The sequence below is a fragment of the Plodia interpunctella genome, chromosome 16, assembly GCF_027563975.2.
Source record: "Plodia interpunctella isolate USDA-ARS_2022_Savannah chromosome 16, ilPloInte3.2, whole genome shotgun sequence".
Lineage (NCBI taxonomy): Eukaryota > Metazoa > Arthropoda > Insecta > Lepidoptera > Pyralidae > Plodia > Plodia interpunctella.
Genome location: NC_071309.1, coordinates 607,945 through 621,019, shown reverse-complemented (window position 1 = coordinate 621,019; position 13,075 = coordinate 607,945). Strand labels below are relative to the sequence as shown.

Here is a 13,075-nt window from a genome sequence, read left to right as displayed (position 1 = left end):
TTTCATTGAAGAGATATCAGTATGTATAGTAAAACTTAATTTATAGCAACAACCAAGAAAACCGTTGATAGAATCTTGTCCACGCACTGATTTCTAAGCAATCGTGGGGTATATCTAAACAATGCAGAAAACGAGATCGGTTTAAACGACACTCGGGAACGTGCACAATATTACGTCACATCTAAATGTCAAGCGGAACAATGACGTCACAGTCCACATTTCGCGGCCAGGCGGTTACGGCGCGGCTCTCTCCGTGCGGAACAACGACACTCAATTTATAGACCCTCTGCTTTGTACTGGCACAATGCCGGCTCCATATTGTCCGAGAGCTAGGGATGCCAACGACCGCGTCAAGTGGAGACATGAAAGTAGGAAAGCGGACCCTGGGCTCCTACGCTCAACAGCTGAGGAAGGAAATGGGAAATCGCTTAGATAAGAGAGAGCCGATGCCGGAGCCCTGTTATCAATCAGTTCGTCCAACTTGTCGGTTTCGACGTAAGTGTTAACAATGTACCTAATATTTTCATTGGTCATCTGTCTGATTCGCTGATAGTGTGGAGAAACTTAAAGGTAGACTAAAAAACCTATTTTTTTACAGTGACATCAAAGCACTTTTTTTACTTTAATGCCGTATATATTTATAAGTACAAATAATGAATCAAATAAAAGAACAGATCAATGATGGATGAAGAAACAGTGAATCTACAATACCAGGTCAAAAATAACGTTCAAAATCAGTGACTATAAAAAAGCACTGCTCCGTGGATGGTTTTTTTTAAATTATTTATTCACATAATTCCTCTACGACAAAATATTAAAACCAACTATTCTAACTGTGATGTACCTATTTGTAGATACAAGTGTTTCATTATTTGCTTGACGCTTTCCCGCCATAATCCCACCGATATCTCTACGTGATTGGCGTTTGGAGTCAGAATCTATTAGCGAATCCTTTGAGGCCTCATAATTGAATTAATATTTAATCTTCAGGAAGCCACCATTAAAATTGACGAAGGACTTATTGAGACCAAACTGACTATTGAGAAATTTTCGTTTGAGAATAAAAAAAAAAAGGAAACTAGGTACAACGCTTGAAAAAAAAATTGTTTTGGATACTAACGAGGTCGCGGTCACTAGCCAGGAACTATATGAAAATAATAAAATAGCAATAGAAGTGAAATTGTATAAAAAGAAAGTCGAAAGTTAGCGCTGTGTGAATGAACAAACGAAATGTCAGAAACGATTTTTATGAAGTTAAAGCCGACTTCACAGGAAGTTGACAAAGGGCAATATGTTGAAAGGTAAAGCCAAATAATGATATTTCATTTCCTACATTTGCAGTGCGCAATGTGCACAGACCTCTATTCAAGTCAGAACAGTCGTATCAGCGTGAAAATTATTACTACCGTTTTACCGACGTTTAATCTATGCCATTCCGAGTTCTATCCATTCGATGGAGTGAGAGATAGCGCAAAGTCAAACATCCACCGATCGATCGAGAGCTAGTTATATATTTGAGTATTTTTTTTTACAAAAATGTCATTTTTGACACAAGCTTTCATTGTTGTCAGAGAGATTCTATTTGCATTCCTTATTTATAAAAAAACAAAGTTAGCATAATAAAGAAAATGAGTACGTTGGCAATATCTGCTAATATACTAGGTAAATTACAAAAATCCACGAGAAATATTAGTCGCATTATTGTGCAGTCAACTTAATTTGCTACACGTAATGCATTATTAAAGTGCAGTAAAATAACATCTGTGGAATAATGGTTATTACAGGTTCGTTAGTGCGCTGCCAGTTCAGTTCCTAGTATTTAACAAATATCTTAAATAGTACCTTTATGAGAGCATATTAGGATTTTTATTACCTAAGTAATAAGATGAGAGAAAAGAAAGAAATCTTGTGGATTCTGGTCTCCCAGGTGAATAGCCAGCGAGTGATTTCAGGATACAAAATGTGGAATTAACTATATAATATTACAAGCCCTACCTGTTAATAAACGTTTCGTTAGTTGAAACTTCAAAAGTAACAAATCTCTTTTATTTTTATAATAAGAAGGGTTTCGACATAATAGCAGAATAGCATTGTAGGTCAAGGCTTCTGTTTGGGTCACTAAGTCATCGAAGTAAGTCTTCTGCATGAGAAAAAACTACGATCATCTCAAAATTAAATGATTCATGTTGGTATACATGTTGCCAAACAACCATGAAGCAACGAAACTAAGTTGTTACATTACATTACGAATAAAATGGAACTATTTCCAATCTAAGAAAAGTTCTTAACACGTTCAAGAGGTTAAAAATTCGCCAGTTTTCAATCCAACTGGTCTTCAACAGCTAGAAGTAAAATGAATTCCTTTTCCCTGCAAGGATATCCGCCAAAGTACAATGATCCATAAATTACTATAGTTTGAGTGTCGGCAACAGTCGGCATGCTCGGAATACCTATCAGAATATGATTCATACGTGCAGGTAATGCTTGTATTGGAGATGTTATTGTAATTCACAATAGGGGTCAGAGTTGCAATGCTGCAGGTTAATAAAGTAAATATACTTAATATTAGAAGCGATGCGTATCAATGTGAGGGGACGTAAAAATACGAATATCTATTTACTTCAATATGGTAGGTAATAAAAATAAATACGACAGAAAAGATGGATGTGTTAATTGTTATGTAAAATGGTAAAAATTTCGTTACGGAACGGGGCGATCCAAGTAGACTAATGACGTTGAGCATAGAGTTACATGTTCTTAATGATACGAAATAGGAAAATTTTCTAAAGTCTACCAAACTTGAAATTTAAACTGCAGCAAAAAGTTTAAAATAATTTCAAACCTTACAAACAATTCTAATAAAAAAAAAAATAACAATAACAGACGTACACAGAAATCATGCACTGGCATCAACCACCACACAAACTGGCTCAAATTAATTACAATTTCGCTGCTATACCTCTGCATAAAGTCCATAACTTGACTTGGCTCAAATTACCCTGAACCTAAATGCTGAGGCAATAGTTGTGCATTTACTGTGAATTAGTATAGTTTGATGTGGTGTTGACTGTATAAGACATTGAAACCTAAGTATGGTCGACGCTTGCGCAAGCGTCGCACTTGTTCAAACAGATAACGTTGTACTGTGTTAAGTTATGCTTGTGTTGTTGTGTGTTAAGTTTCGAATGGATATAGCAATGCTTAATGCAGTATTTTGCTTGATACGTATTTTCTCTGTTGTTAGAGGATACCTTATCATGTTGAAGTATTACGTTAGATAAAACATACGCAACGACTCTCTTGGTGACGTCATTTTAGATACTGGCCGATTAATTAACTAGAGTGCTGGCTTCCACGAGACATTTCCTTCGGAATCAAGCTTTATTAAATTACTATGCGGCTGTGCGTACATATGCATGCAGGATTCAAAGAAAATGAACGTTATACGGGAAGGCGTCTTCATAAACTTCTAATAGCGAACTTAACTGAAGGTTCTGAATGAAATAATCATGAATTTAGTATGTGAATCATAATGATTCAATTGAATTGCGTCTCCGTCATTGTTTGCGGTTGAAATAAATTCCCGGGCGATGTTTGTTTGTTTGTTTAAGAAACAGTGGCTCTGGAACGATAAGTATGGCAAAACATTACGACAGCTTGGTCAGGAGACCAGATTCAAGGCGTGTTATGAGTTATTCATTCATTCGTACATCATAATAATACAACACGTATAAATAAACTCGGCTAAATGATTAGTTTGAGACTGCGAACCTTCTCAATAAAGGAATTATTATTAGCATCCATATCGACATCGACGATTTCGTATGATTGGAATTATTAATTAAAGAAATAAAATCAAAAATCAAGTATTGGAGTTAAATATAAGTTTAATAAAGAAGACCCAACATAATAAAAAAGCAATGCAAATTAACTGTACTAGACTTAGCTCTAACTAAAAAAATAAAAACGAAAACTGTTATTTAAACGTAACGGCTGGAAATACCAATACATAAATGACCCACGTGAACAAAACCGCGTGTTTCCAGTTTTGATTTACCACGTGTTTGTACGCAACATTATGTGAGAAACACGCAACAGTTCCCACAGTTCACAACTTAATCTCAACGCGGTTTGATTTGGGGTAAATTTGTTGAATGAGCCGCCTATTGTACAGTCAGCTGCACATCAAGTTGCTCTGCGTGGATCTACGCCACGGTGATAGGGATGACTTTGGAATAAAGTTTGACAAGTTAGTGTGGTGTAGACTGGTTGCTAAATTAGAAGTTGTCCGTGCTATGAGCCTTGCACTTGCGCTAACTAATGTCATTTGCTTAATGGATAATTAAACGTTTGTTTTGTTTTCTCTATGGTTAGGAGTACTAAGTTATTATTTTTATTAATTTTGAGAGTTGGTACACAGGTAGAATATAACTTGGAATAACACCATGTTATTACCGAAATTCCCACAAGAGCGAAGCCCCGGAGTGAAGCTAGTAATTAGATAATTATTGAGGTAAGCACGTAGCAAGCAGTACAATAGAATATAATGAATGAATGAACACAGGCACACACAGAATCCTACCGTCGTTGTTGAACGGGTTCAATCTTATAAAGGTTCAGTGTTATACATAACGCTCAAATAAATACAGGATATGAGATCTTCAAATCAAGAAATACGCGCAGTAGCGCAGAGCTACTAATATTCCAAGAACTTAACCCGAACCAGTCTAATAATTTGAGTGCAGAAATTACAAATATATGTGCGTTGGATTGTGTCTCAAATAATCTAGGTGGATCTAATTTTGGAAAATTTCACACCGACGACAGAGAATAGTACTTTGTTTCCTGACATTCCGGAGTGTTAATTTAGATAGTTGTAATTTAAATGACAAGGACAGAGAGAAGACATTAGTTCGAGCATTCAACAGAACATTTAATAGGTATCGAAAAAGAAGAAAATAATACAAATCAAAGAAAGTTTATTTGTTAGACATTTTGTTACAACGTTTGAATGGCTATTTTGGTCAAAAATATCTAAGAACCACCGCATAAAAATTAGCTATCACATAAAAAAACCGCACCAAAATCGGTTCACCCGTAGATGAGCTACGGTGCTACCTACACACACAGACAAACTTGCCGGTCAAACTTATAACACCCCTCTTTTTTGCGTCGGGGGTTAAAAACAAAGATATATATTGTGTACTGAGTAACGGTTCTCAATAAATTAAAGTTCATCTAAAAAGTTTTTATTTTAATACTGACCTCACCGCGGGTCAAACGCGAAATTTTAATCGAGAAGAATAATTATCATATGATTAAAAATAAAACCATTACACTATGATACTAGTTTGGCGCAGTCAGGCATTAAATCTTCGACAAAAAATCATTAGCGTTGTAATTTTTCACGTCTATTTATCACACAATCGCGAGAACTATTGTTTATCGCATTTCGGTCAATGTCGCGTTGGAAACTCAGCTGAATTAGAAAACAAGCCAAACTACAGATTTATAATTTTCTAGATGCCGCATAGAAACTAGGAGATGGTGAGACAATTTGGGCATTAATAATTGTAGGTAATATACAAGGTGGAAACATCAATAAAACTGATGCAACAGAAAATACAAATTTTTAAAATAATAATGAGATGAAAAGATTGTGGAATCGAGCGGGAATCAAGTCCACTCATCTCATTATTTGACGACCTCGGTGGCGCAGAGGTAAAGTGCTTGCCTCTGAACCGAGAGGTCCCGGGTTCCATCCCCGGTCGGGTCATGATGGAAAATGATCGTTTTATGATTGGCCCAGGTCTTGGATGTTTATCTATATGTGTATTTGTTATAAAATATAGTATCGTTGAGTTAGTATCCCATAACACAAGTCTCGAACTTACTTTGGGGCTAGCTCAATCTGTGTGATTCGTCCTAATATATTTATTTATTTATTATTCTCAAAATTAGTTCAAAAGCATGTGAGCTTAATAAAATACTAAACCGACCAGAGCGGACATTATTAAATTTAAGTATAATAAGTATGAAAGTCGTTGCCAGCAATTTCCTTTACAACGTCGACCCATCTAGCTGCCGATGTCCTACGCTCAATTTTCCATTTCTAGGATCATGAGATGATGAAACACGAAACATTTTTAAGTATACATACATAATATATTTGTTTACTAATATATTTACTTGGTATTGTTTATTTGTTCATATATCCTTCAGATTTTGGTGGATTTTTAATGCTTTTAGCATTAAGTCCGCCATTTGTACCATATTGATGTATAAGGTTTTTAAACATTAAATATGTGACGGTGCGGCATCTAGCCTTACCTAATTCATGGGTCGAGCATTTCCGACTACTCGGAATATTAAGCAACCGATCGGTATGACACTACGCGCGACGGTTTGAAAATGAAAAATGACCGTAAAATGAGAAAAACAAAGTTACGTTGTATTGTTTTAGATTTGATAGATTGGTGACTAATTTATTTAGTAGTATCAAAATATTTTCATTTTGTGAGCTTTTCTATCTTATTTACACAAGATAGATAAAAATGTAGATATAAACACTGCTAAATATTATACAGTGTGATTCAAAACATCAGCCACAATGCATATCTATACATAAATAACGTTTATTGGACGAGTTTTGATAATTCGTTGAATTCAAAAATAAATCTTTGTTTAATTTATCCGTTCCACATTGCTACATTGAATGTAGATTGCGTGTGAGGCGGGCGGGTGAGGGAGGACAGCGTCGCAAACATAGAGGTACGAATAATAATAATAAGGAAAGAACAATAATAACTTAAAAAAAAAACATTATCTTGTGTATCAAAACTCGTAGTATCAAAAATCTCTATATAATCTGTGCTCTGATAAAGCCATACGAGAAGGTATTTTCTAATCCAAATTAGCATACACTTAATTATATCCTAATCAACTAATTATATAAACTACCAAACAATTTGTCACTCTGTCACTCGAATGAGTTAGGTCCAATGTGCGCATTTTGGGGTCAATACACGATGACAATGTTGTAATTTTTTTTTCAAGATGAAAAAAATAATCATTGTTCTTATAAATAAATAATAAATAAATAAATATAAATAAATATATTAGGACAAATCACACAGATTGAGCTAGCCCCAAAGTAAGTTCGAGACTTGTGTTATGGGATACTAACTCAACGATACTATATTTTATAATAAATACATATATAGATAAACATCCAAGACCCGGGCCAATCAGAAAAAGATCATTTTCCATCATGACCCGACCGGGGATCGAACCCGGGACCTCTCGGTTCAGTGGCAAGAATCTTACCACTGCGCCACCGTGGTCGTCGTTGTTCTTATGAATTACATGATTTAATTATCTATTTCTAAATATGTAATTATTAATTTATTGTTTGACCTACCACGAATCGTCGTAATGACAGTTCTTCAGTACACTCGATTTTTTTTTGTAGCTAGTAACACGACTGTAATTCTTGATCTGAAAGGTATTTCTTTGTGATCGAAATTTCTATTCTACGTGCAATAAATGTTCGATAGTTTTTAGTTTAGATTAATATAATTTTGTGTTTTCATTGTTAAATCTATTTTGTGATTAAAATAAATAAGTTTCTATGTGAGTATTTTCTCAACATTTCAACCAATCTAATAAGTGTATAATATTGATAGGTCTGAGTTTAAATAGACTTAAATTAACTTTTAGTAATCAAGGGATAATTTTATTATCATTAATACATTGAATCGATATTACTCACTTAAGGTAAACTTATTTTTCCTTCGTGTAAAATCATTTATAATAGTTCTATAATATTAAATAGACTTAAATTAACTTTTAGTAATCAAGGGATAATTTTATTATCATTAATACATTGAATCGATATTACTCACTTAAGGTAAACTTATTTTTCCTTCGTGTAAAATCATTTATAATAGTTCTATAATAAATTCCTCTATGTTATGAATAACTGACTATTTATAGACAGAGTTATTACTTATTACGACTTTATTTTCGTCAAACAAGGACATGACAAAGTTTCTGGAGTAAAAAACTATTTTCATCTATAACTTGCAGCTATCACCGCGCCAAATCCAGGAAAATATTCCGGCACACAGGAAAATGTTCCGGCACACAGGAAAATGTTCAAAAAACTCACGATTATCGCGCCAAATCCAGGAAAATATTCCGGCACACAGGAAAATGTTCCGGCACACAGGAAAATGTTCAAAAAACTCACGATTATACTATTTTTGTTACATTTTATGAGTAGTTTTTCGTCGAATGTTAATAATATAGAATAACCATCCAACTTTACAAATATAATAAAATTGAAGGGTTGTTGTTTGACCTACTAGTCGGATTTGGAGAAATCTGTCCGTATATACCTAGATGATATCGTAATTTCATGAGAAAAGTACAGTCTATGTCATGTTACACAGAATACCGGCGAATGTAACCTGAAAAGCCGATAACTGATTAATTGCACCAGGAGACTATTTATTTCGAAATTCCCACTCATCAAACCACGAGCCGTCGCCAATCAAATGAAAAACATACAACACGAGCAAAGTTCTCTTCAAGTTAACCGTTTACTGAAACACAATAGCAATATGTAATCGACCTTGCATTTTCCAATGACTGAAAACATCACATGATCATAGTTTGTGTGGAATCGAACCTGGCACATGGTAGGGGGTAGGATTCGACGGCGGCAACCAGTAGGCGGCGCTGATAGGCGGGTAAGCCCCGGCTCGGCCTCCCTGCTTGCCCCGCGCCGCAGTCTCGCCACGCATTTCACTATACACTAATCACATCACTCCACACACGTCTGCATTCAACCGCGTCGCACACACAACTAAAGCGGATAGGTGCGCGGGCGCACGACAATTCTTCATTTTGTCACCTCTGTGCGCGGCAATGCTAATGACTGCCGTCCTGTCACTGTAGGTGAAGTGAAGCTAAACAGTCGAATGGTTACATTGCAATGATAATTACGACGGGACGCCGACAGCAAAAGTTGACACAGATTTGTATTGTTTCATATTGTTAGAGAATGTTAGAGCATGAAGAAAGTAAGGTAATCAAGAGTAGATGATACAATAATAGCTATTTAGGAAAGAAGAATAATAAAAGGAGTAAGCAAGCAAGTACCTAGCGTACTTGAAAAGAGGTTTATGTTCAGAAGTGGACTGATGGAATGAAAAAGGAGAAATGAAGTTATTCCCATTTCAAACAAATAATTAAGCAAGAATACTCATCGATTTGCCTAATTATCTATTAATTCAATAAATATATGCCTACATCGTTAAGGTTAACCAGAAATTCAAACATAAGGTATATGTATTATGTGGACAAATTTTCACGACCTGTGATCCTGTGATGGTCACCTTACCTACCATCTGAAAGTTATGGTTCAGTTTCTTGCGCTGTAAATAATTGTCAGTGACCTACTTACCCAATAATTCAATAAATAAACGCGAGATACATAACTAAGGATATCAAGTAAATATAAGTACATACTACAAAAAGCATCATTGATTTGTTTTCCTCATTAAAATCATTTATTTATACACACATAAGCATAACAATTACATCACGATTGCTGTGTCATACGACACTGTGTTTCCCTGTGTCTAATAAAGAGCAAATGTCCGGGCCAAAATGGTCTATTTCAAAACGACCAAAGATGCATCACTTGCAATCAGACCGTTTCATTCGCACACCTAGCACACGACAGAGATGGGCGGTGATAGATCAACATCACCTTATCTAATCCCCTTATCTTGGGTTGGGGTGTGGTGTTTATCCTTTTATAACACTCTTTTTTTCTGTAATACTCACATCTACTTCCAACGCGTTCATAAGATCGCTCAATCTTTTTTTGTCTTTTTCTTTCCCTGTCGTCTTCATATTTTTTACTTTCTCATCGAGTATATTATATAACTAGCTCCATCCCGCAGCTTTGCTACCGTGGGATCTGAATAAGGTGTACCCTACTCAGGAATAACATAGCTTCCTAATTATGAAATAATTTTGGAAATCGGTCTTGCAGTTTTGTTGATTGAGTAATCTACAAAACTGCAAGGGAGTCCTTTACAACAATATATTTATCTTTCGAACACAGAGACATCTTAACCACTTAACAAATATCTCTAGTTGAAACAGTGTTCAAAAGGTCCGTCGGTTATAGTCGGACCATCGTCGGACGGTTTGTTCGTACGTCACGTCAAGGTTGTAACTGCAACAATTGTTCAATAACGATCTATTGGAAGTAGGAACACGATTGCTTGCTCGGTTATACTCGGCATGAGTGAGACGAATGCATTCGATTGTTGACTTGCTGACCATTGATAAAATAAAACCATTTGAAGTATATAGTAATGGATGGAGCAGTGGCTGAAATGTGAGCCAACATATTATTAATGCGTCTGACATTAAATTTGCTATAAATGTAATTAGGTCAATGTGCACTTGACTGTACCTTGAATCAAGTAACGAATCATCTTTTTTGACCAAGTGTGCTGAACATTGATATTAGATAATAATCAAACCACATAACGGATTCTGATATCGCTTTGATCGACTATAAAACTTATACAAAACCAAATCTATTAATTTGGTAATTAACAGAGGTGGTAAACTATGGTTAGTTTTAACACAATTTTCGATGGTTTAATAATAGTCTTCAACTTTAATTTAATAATTTTTTTAAAGGCTGAAAAGCATCTTATAACCAGCATCGGTCAAAAATCACAAAAGCGATATGTGTTTTGTTACAAAAAATAGTCACGCGTGTTGTCTAGAGGAATCCTGTTTGGTACGTGCGTGGGATAGTAACAGTGGTGCCAACTGACGTTACATATCGATTAGGGAGCCGCTGGAGACTCGGCTGCCTCCTTATATTTCCAATATTAAAACTATAATCTTCTGCAAAGAGAATTTCGCGAACTTGAAACCTAATAATATATTGTCTATTACAACTTTTGTCGTCTATGGTTGTAACGATGTCTTTTCTTGCCGGTTGATTGGAAGATATCTCTCCAGAGATAATATCACTGTTGGTATCACTATTTTTGTGTTTTTTTATGAAATAAAGTTATATCAAACAAAAACACATAAAGTAATCAAAGTAGGCAAGGTCTTGGGCCTTTAGACTGGATAATATGAAAATCTATATATTGCTTTAAGAAATAAAATAGACATGACATATTTAAAAAAAAAATCATTATAATGCACATTCCAAATTTTTTCGATTTTGTTTCTATTTTGCTAATTTTCCATTTTTTTTTTTTGCAATTTTTTATTCCCTCTTTGGTTTACAAATTTAGCTTCTATTGCACGAGTTAAGCTGTTTATAAGTTGTTTTATTTTTATAATTGTTTCACAAAAATACTCATACATATGTCAAGTTCACTTCATGCCTTCAAATTGGTAAAGTCTTTACAGGACTTAGTAACCACTTTAAGTTGTAATTTAACCGATCCAACTTCAAAGTTTAAGCCCGCATAAATTTGTAATAGTATTTCAATCTTATATATCAACCTATTTGAATCATAACAAAGTTGATTGGCATCGAACTTTATATAGTTTGTTGTATTGCTACACTTAAAGGTTTACAGATATTTTTAGCAAAGTTTTTCATCAGCCTTTTTAAATTTCGGCAAAAAGCGATTAACTTTATGAATCTATCATAACTCTTGTTTGACATCCTTGAAACACTTCGCTTATCTCCGCTTAACTTACCCCGCTATATTAGGTAAGTCAACAAACAGACACGTATTGGATAAATATGTTTGTCCAAACTTATCTTAAAGGGTTTAGTTTTACATTACAAAAATGATTGAACCTAAATCTAAATTAACATTTTATACCTATAGGAAGTTTTTGTAATTATACATTTATGAAGGTAACAAAAGACCTGATTTTTTGTATAATTTTACCAGTATAAAGCAATTTCTTCTTGAGAGATATATGGTACTTTTTATTCTGATATACCCTCGGGGGCGAAGTCCAGGGATGCAACAAATTTAAACCAAATTTAAATGCGAAAATTTAACGTATGCTTTAACTTCTATTTATCTGTAATCGATTTTACTTTAACTTTTAATAGTTTTTTTTAAAATTCGTTCCTTAAGATAAACGTTATTAGTGTTTATTTAATTTAAAAATAAATAACAATAACGTTTAATACATTTCGGTATCAGAGTACAGTAAAAACAAATATATAAATAATTACCTAGATTAAATTTAATGTATGTAATATAATGAATAAATAAATATATTAGGACAAATCACACAGATTGAGCTTACCCCAAAGTAAGTTCGAGACTTGTGTTATGGGATACTAACTCAACGATACTATATTTTATAACAAATACATATATAGATAAACATCCAAGACCCGGGCCAATCAGAAAAAGATCATTTTCCATCATGACCCGACCGGGGATCGAACCCGGGACCTCTCGGCTCAGTGGCTAGAACCTTACCACTGCGCCACCGAGGTCGTCAATACAAATAAATACATACAAATAAATAAATTACAAAACGACTTACCATTTCTATTTTCGCTATCAGCCGGCTTCATCTGGATAGGATGGTGCATCTGTAATAAAGGAAACAATTTTTTAACACGTGATAATGCAATGGTGGGTGCCATTACTACAGACAAGAGATACCGCCACGAAAATCCTGCGGCAATATTTGAAACAATCAAAAATATATAAGGCCACGTTTGAGGCACTTCTTTCGTGGCGCAAAATCTATAGCTATATATGGCAATTTAAAGAAATGATTTGCAATTATGAAACAGGAGCATGAATTGGGCACAGTTTAATGAGATTCGTACAGTTGTTTGAAGGTCTTGCTAAAGGCTTAGCAGGACGCCAGCTTCGTTGGTATTAATGATAAATTGTTTTATGTGATTATGACAAATACTGGGTTTAGTTTTCTTCCCAAAATTTGCTGGACAGCTACACTGGCGGTCCCAAATGATCTTTTTCAGATTAACTTGTATCTTAGATGTTTATATATTTATGTATTTTGTTATAGAATATAGGAT

General features: G+C 34.6%; 1 protein-coding gene across 12 annotated transcripts in view; it reads right to left on the bottom strand.

Annotated features, from left to right (window-relative positions):
• Positions 1–13,075, bottom strand: part of LOC128676450 (CUGBP Elav-like family member 2) — a 335,766-nt gene that overhangs the window by 81,549 nt on the left and 241,142 nt on the right. For all 12 annotated transcript variants that reach the window (XM_053756570.1, XM_053756566.2, XM_053756565.1 and 9 more), the window contains one exon: positions 12,571–12,619. In XM_053756570.1, coding sequence (XP_053612545.1) covers positions 12,571–12,619 — 49 coding nt within the window. The remainder of the gene's footprint in view (positions 1–12,570; positions 12,620–13,075) is intronic.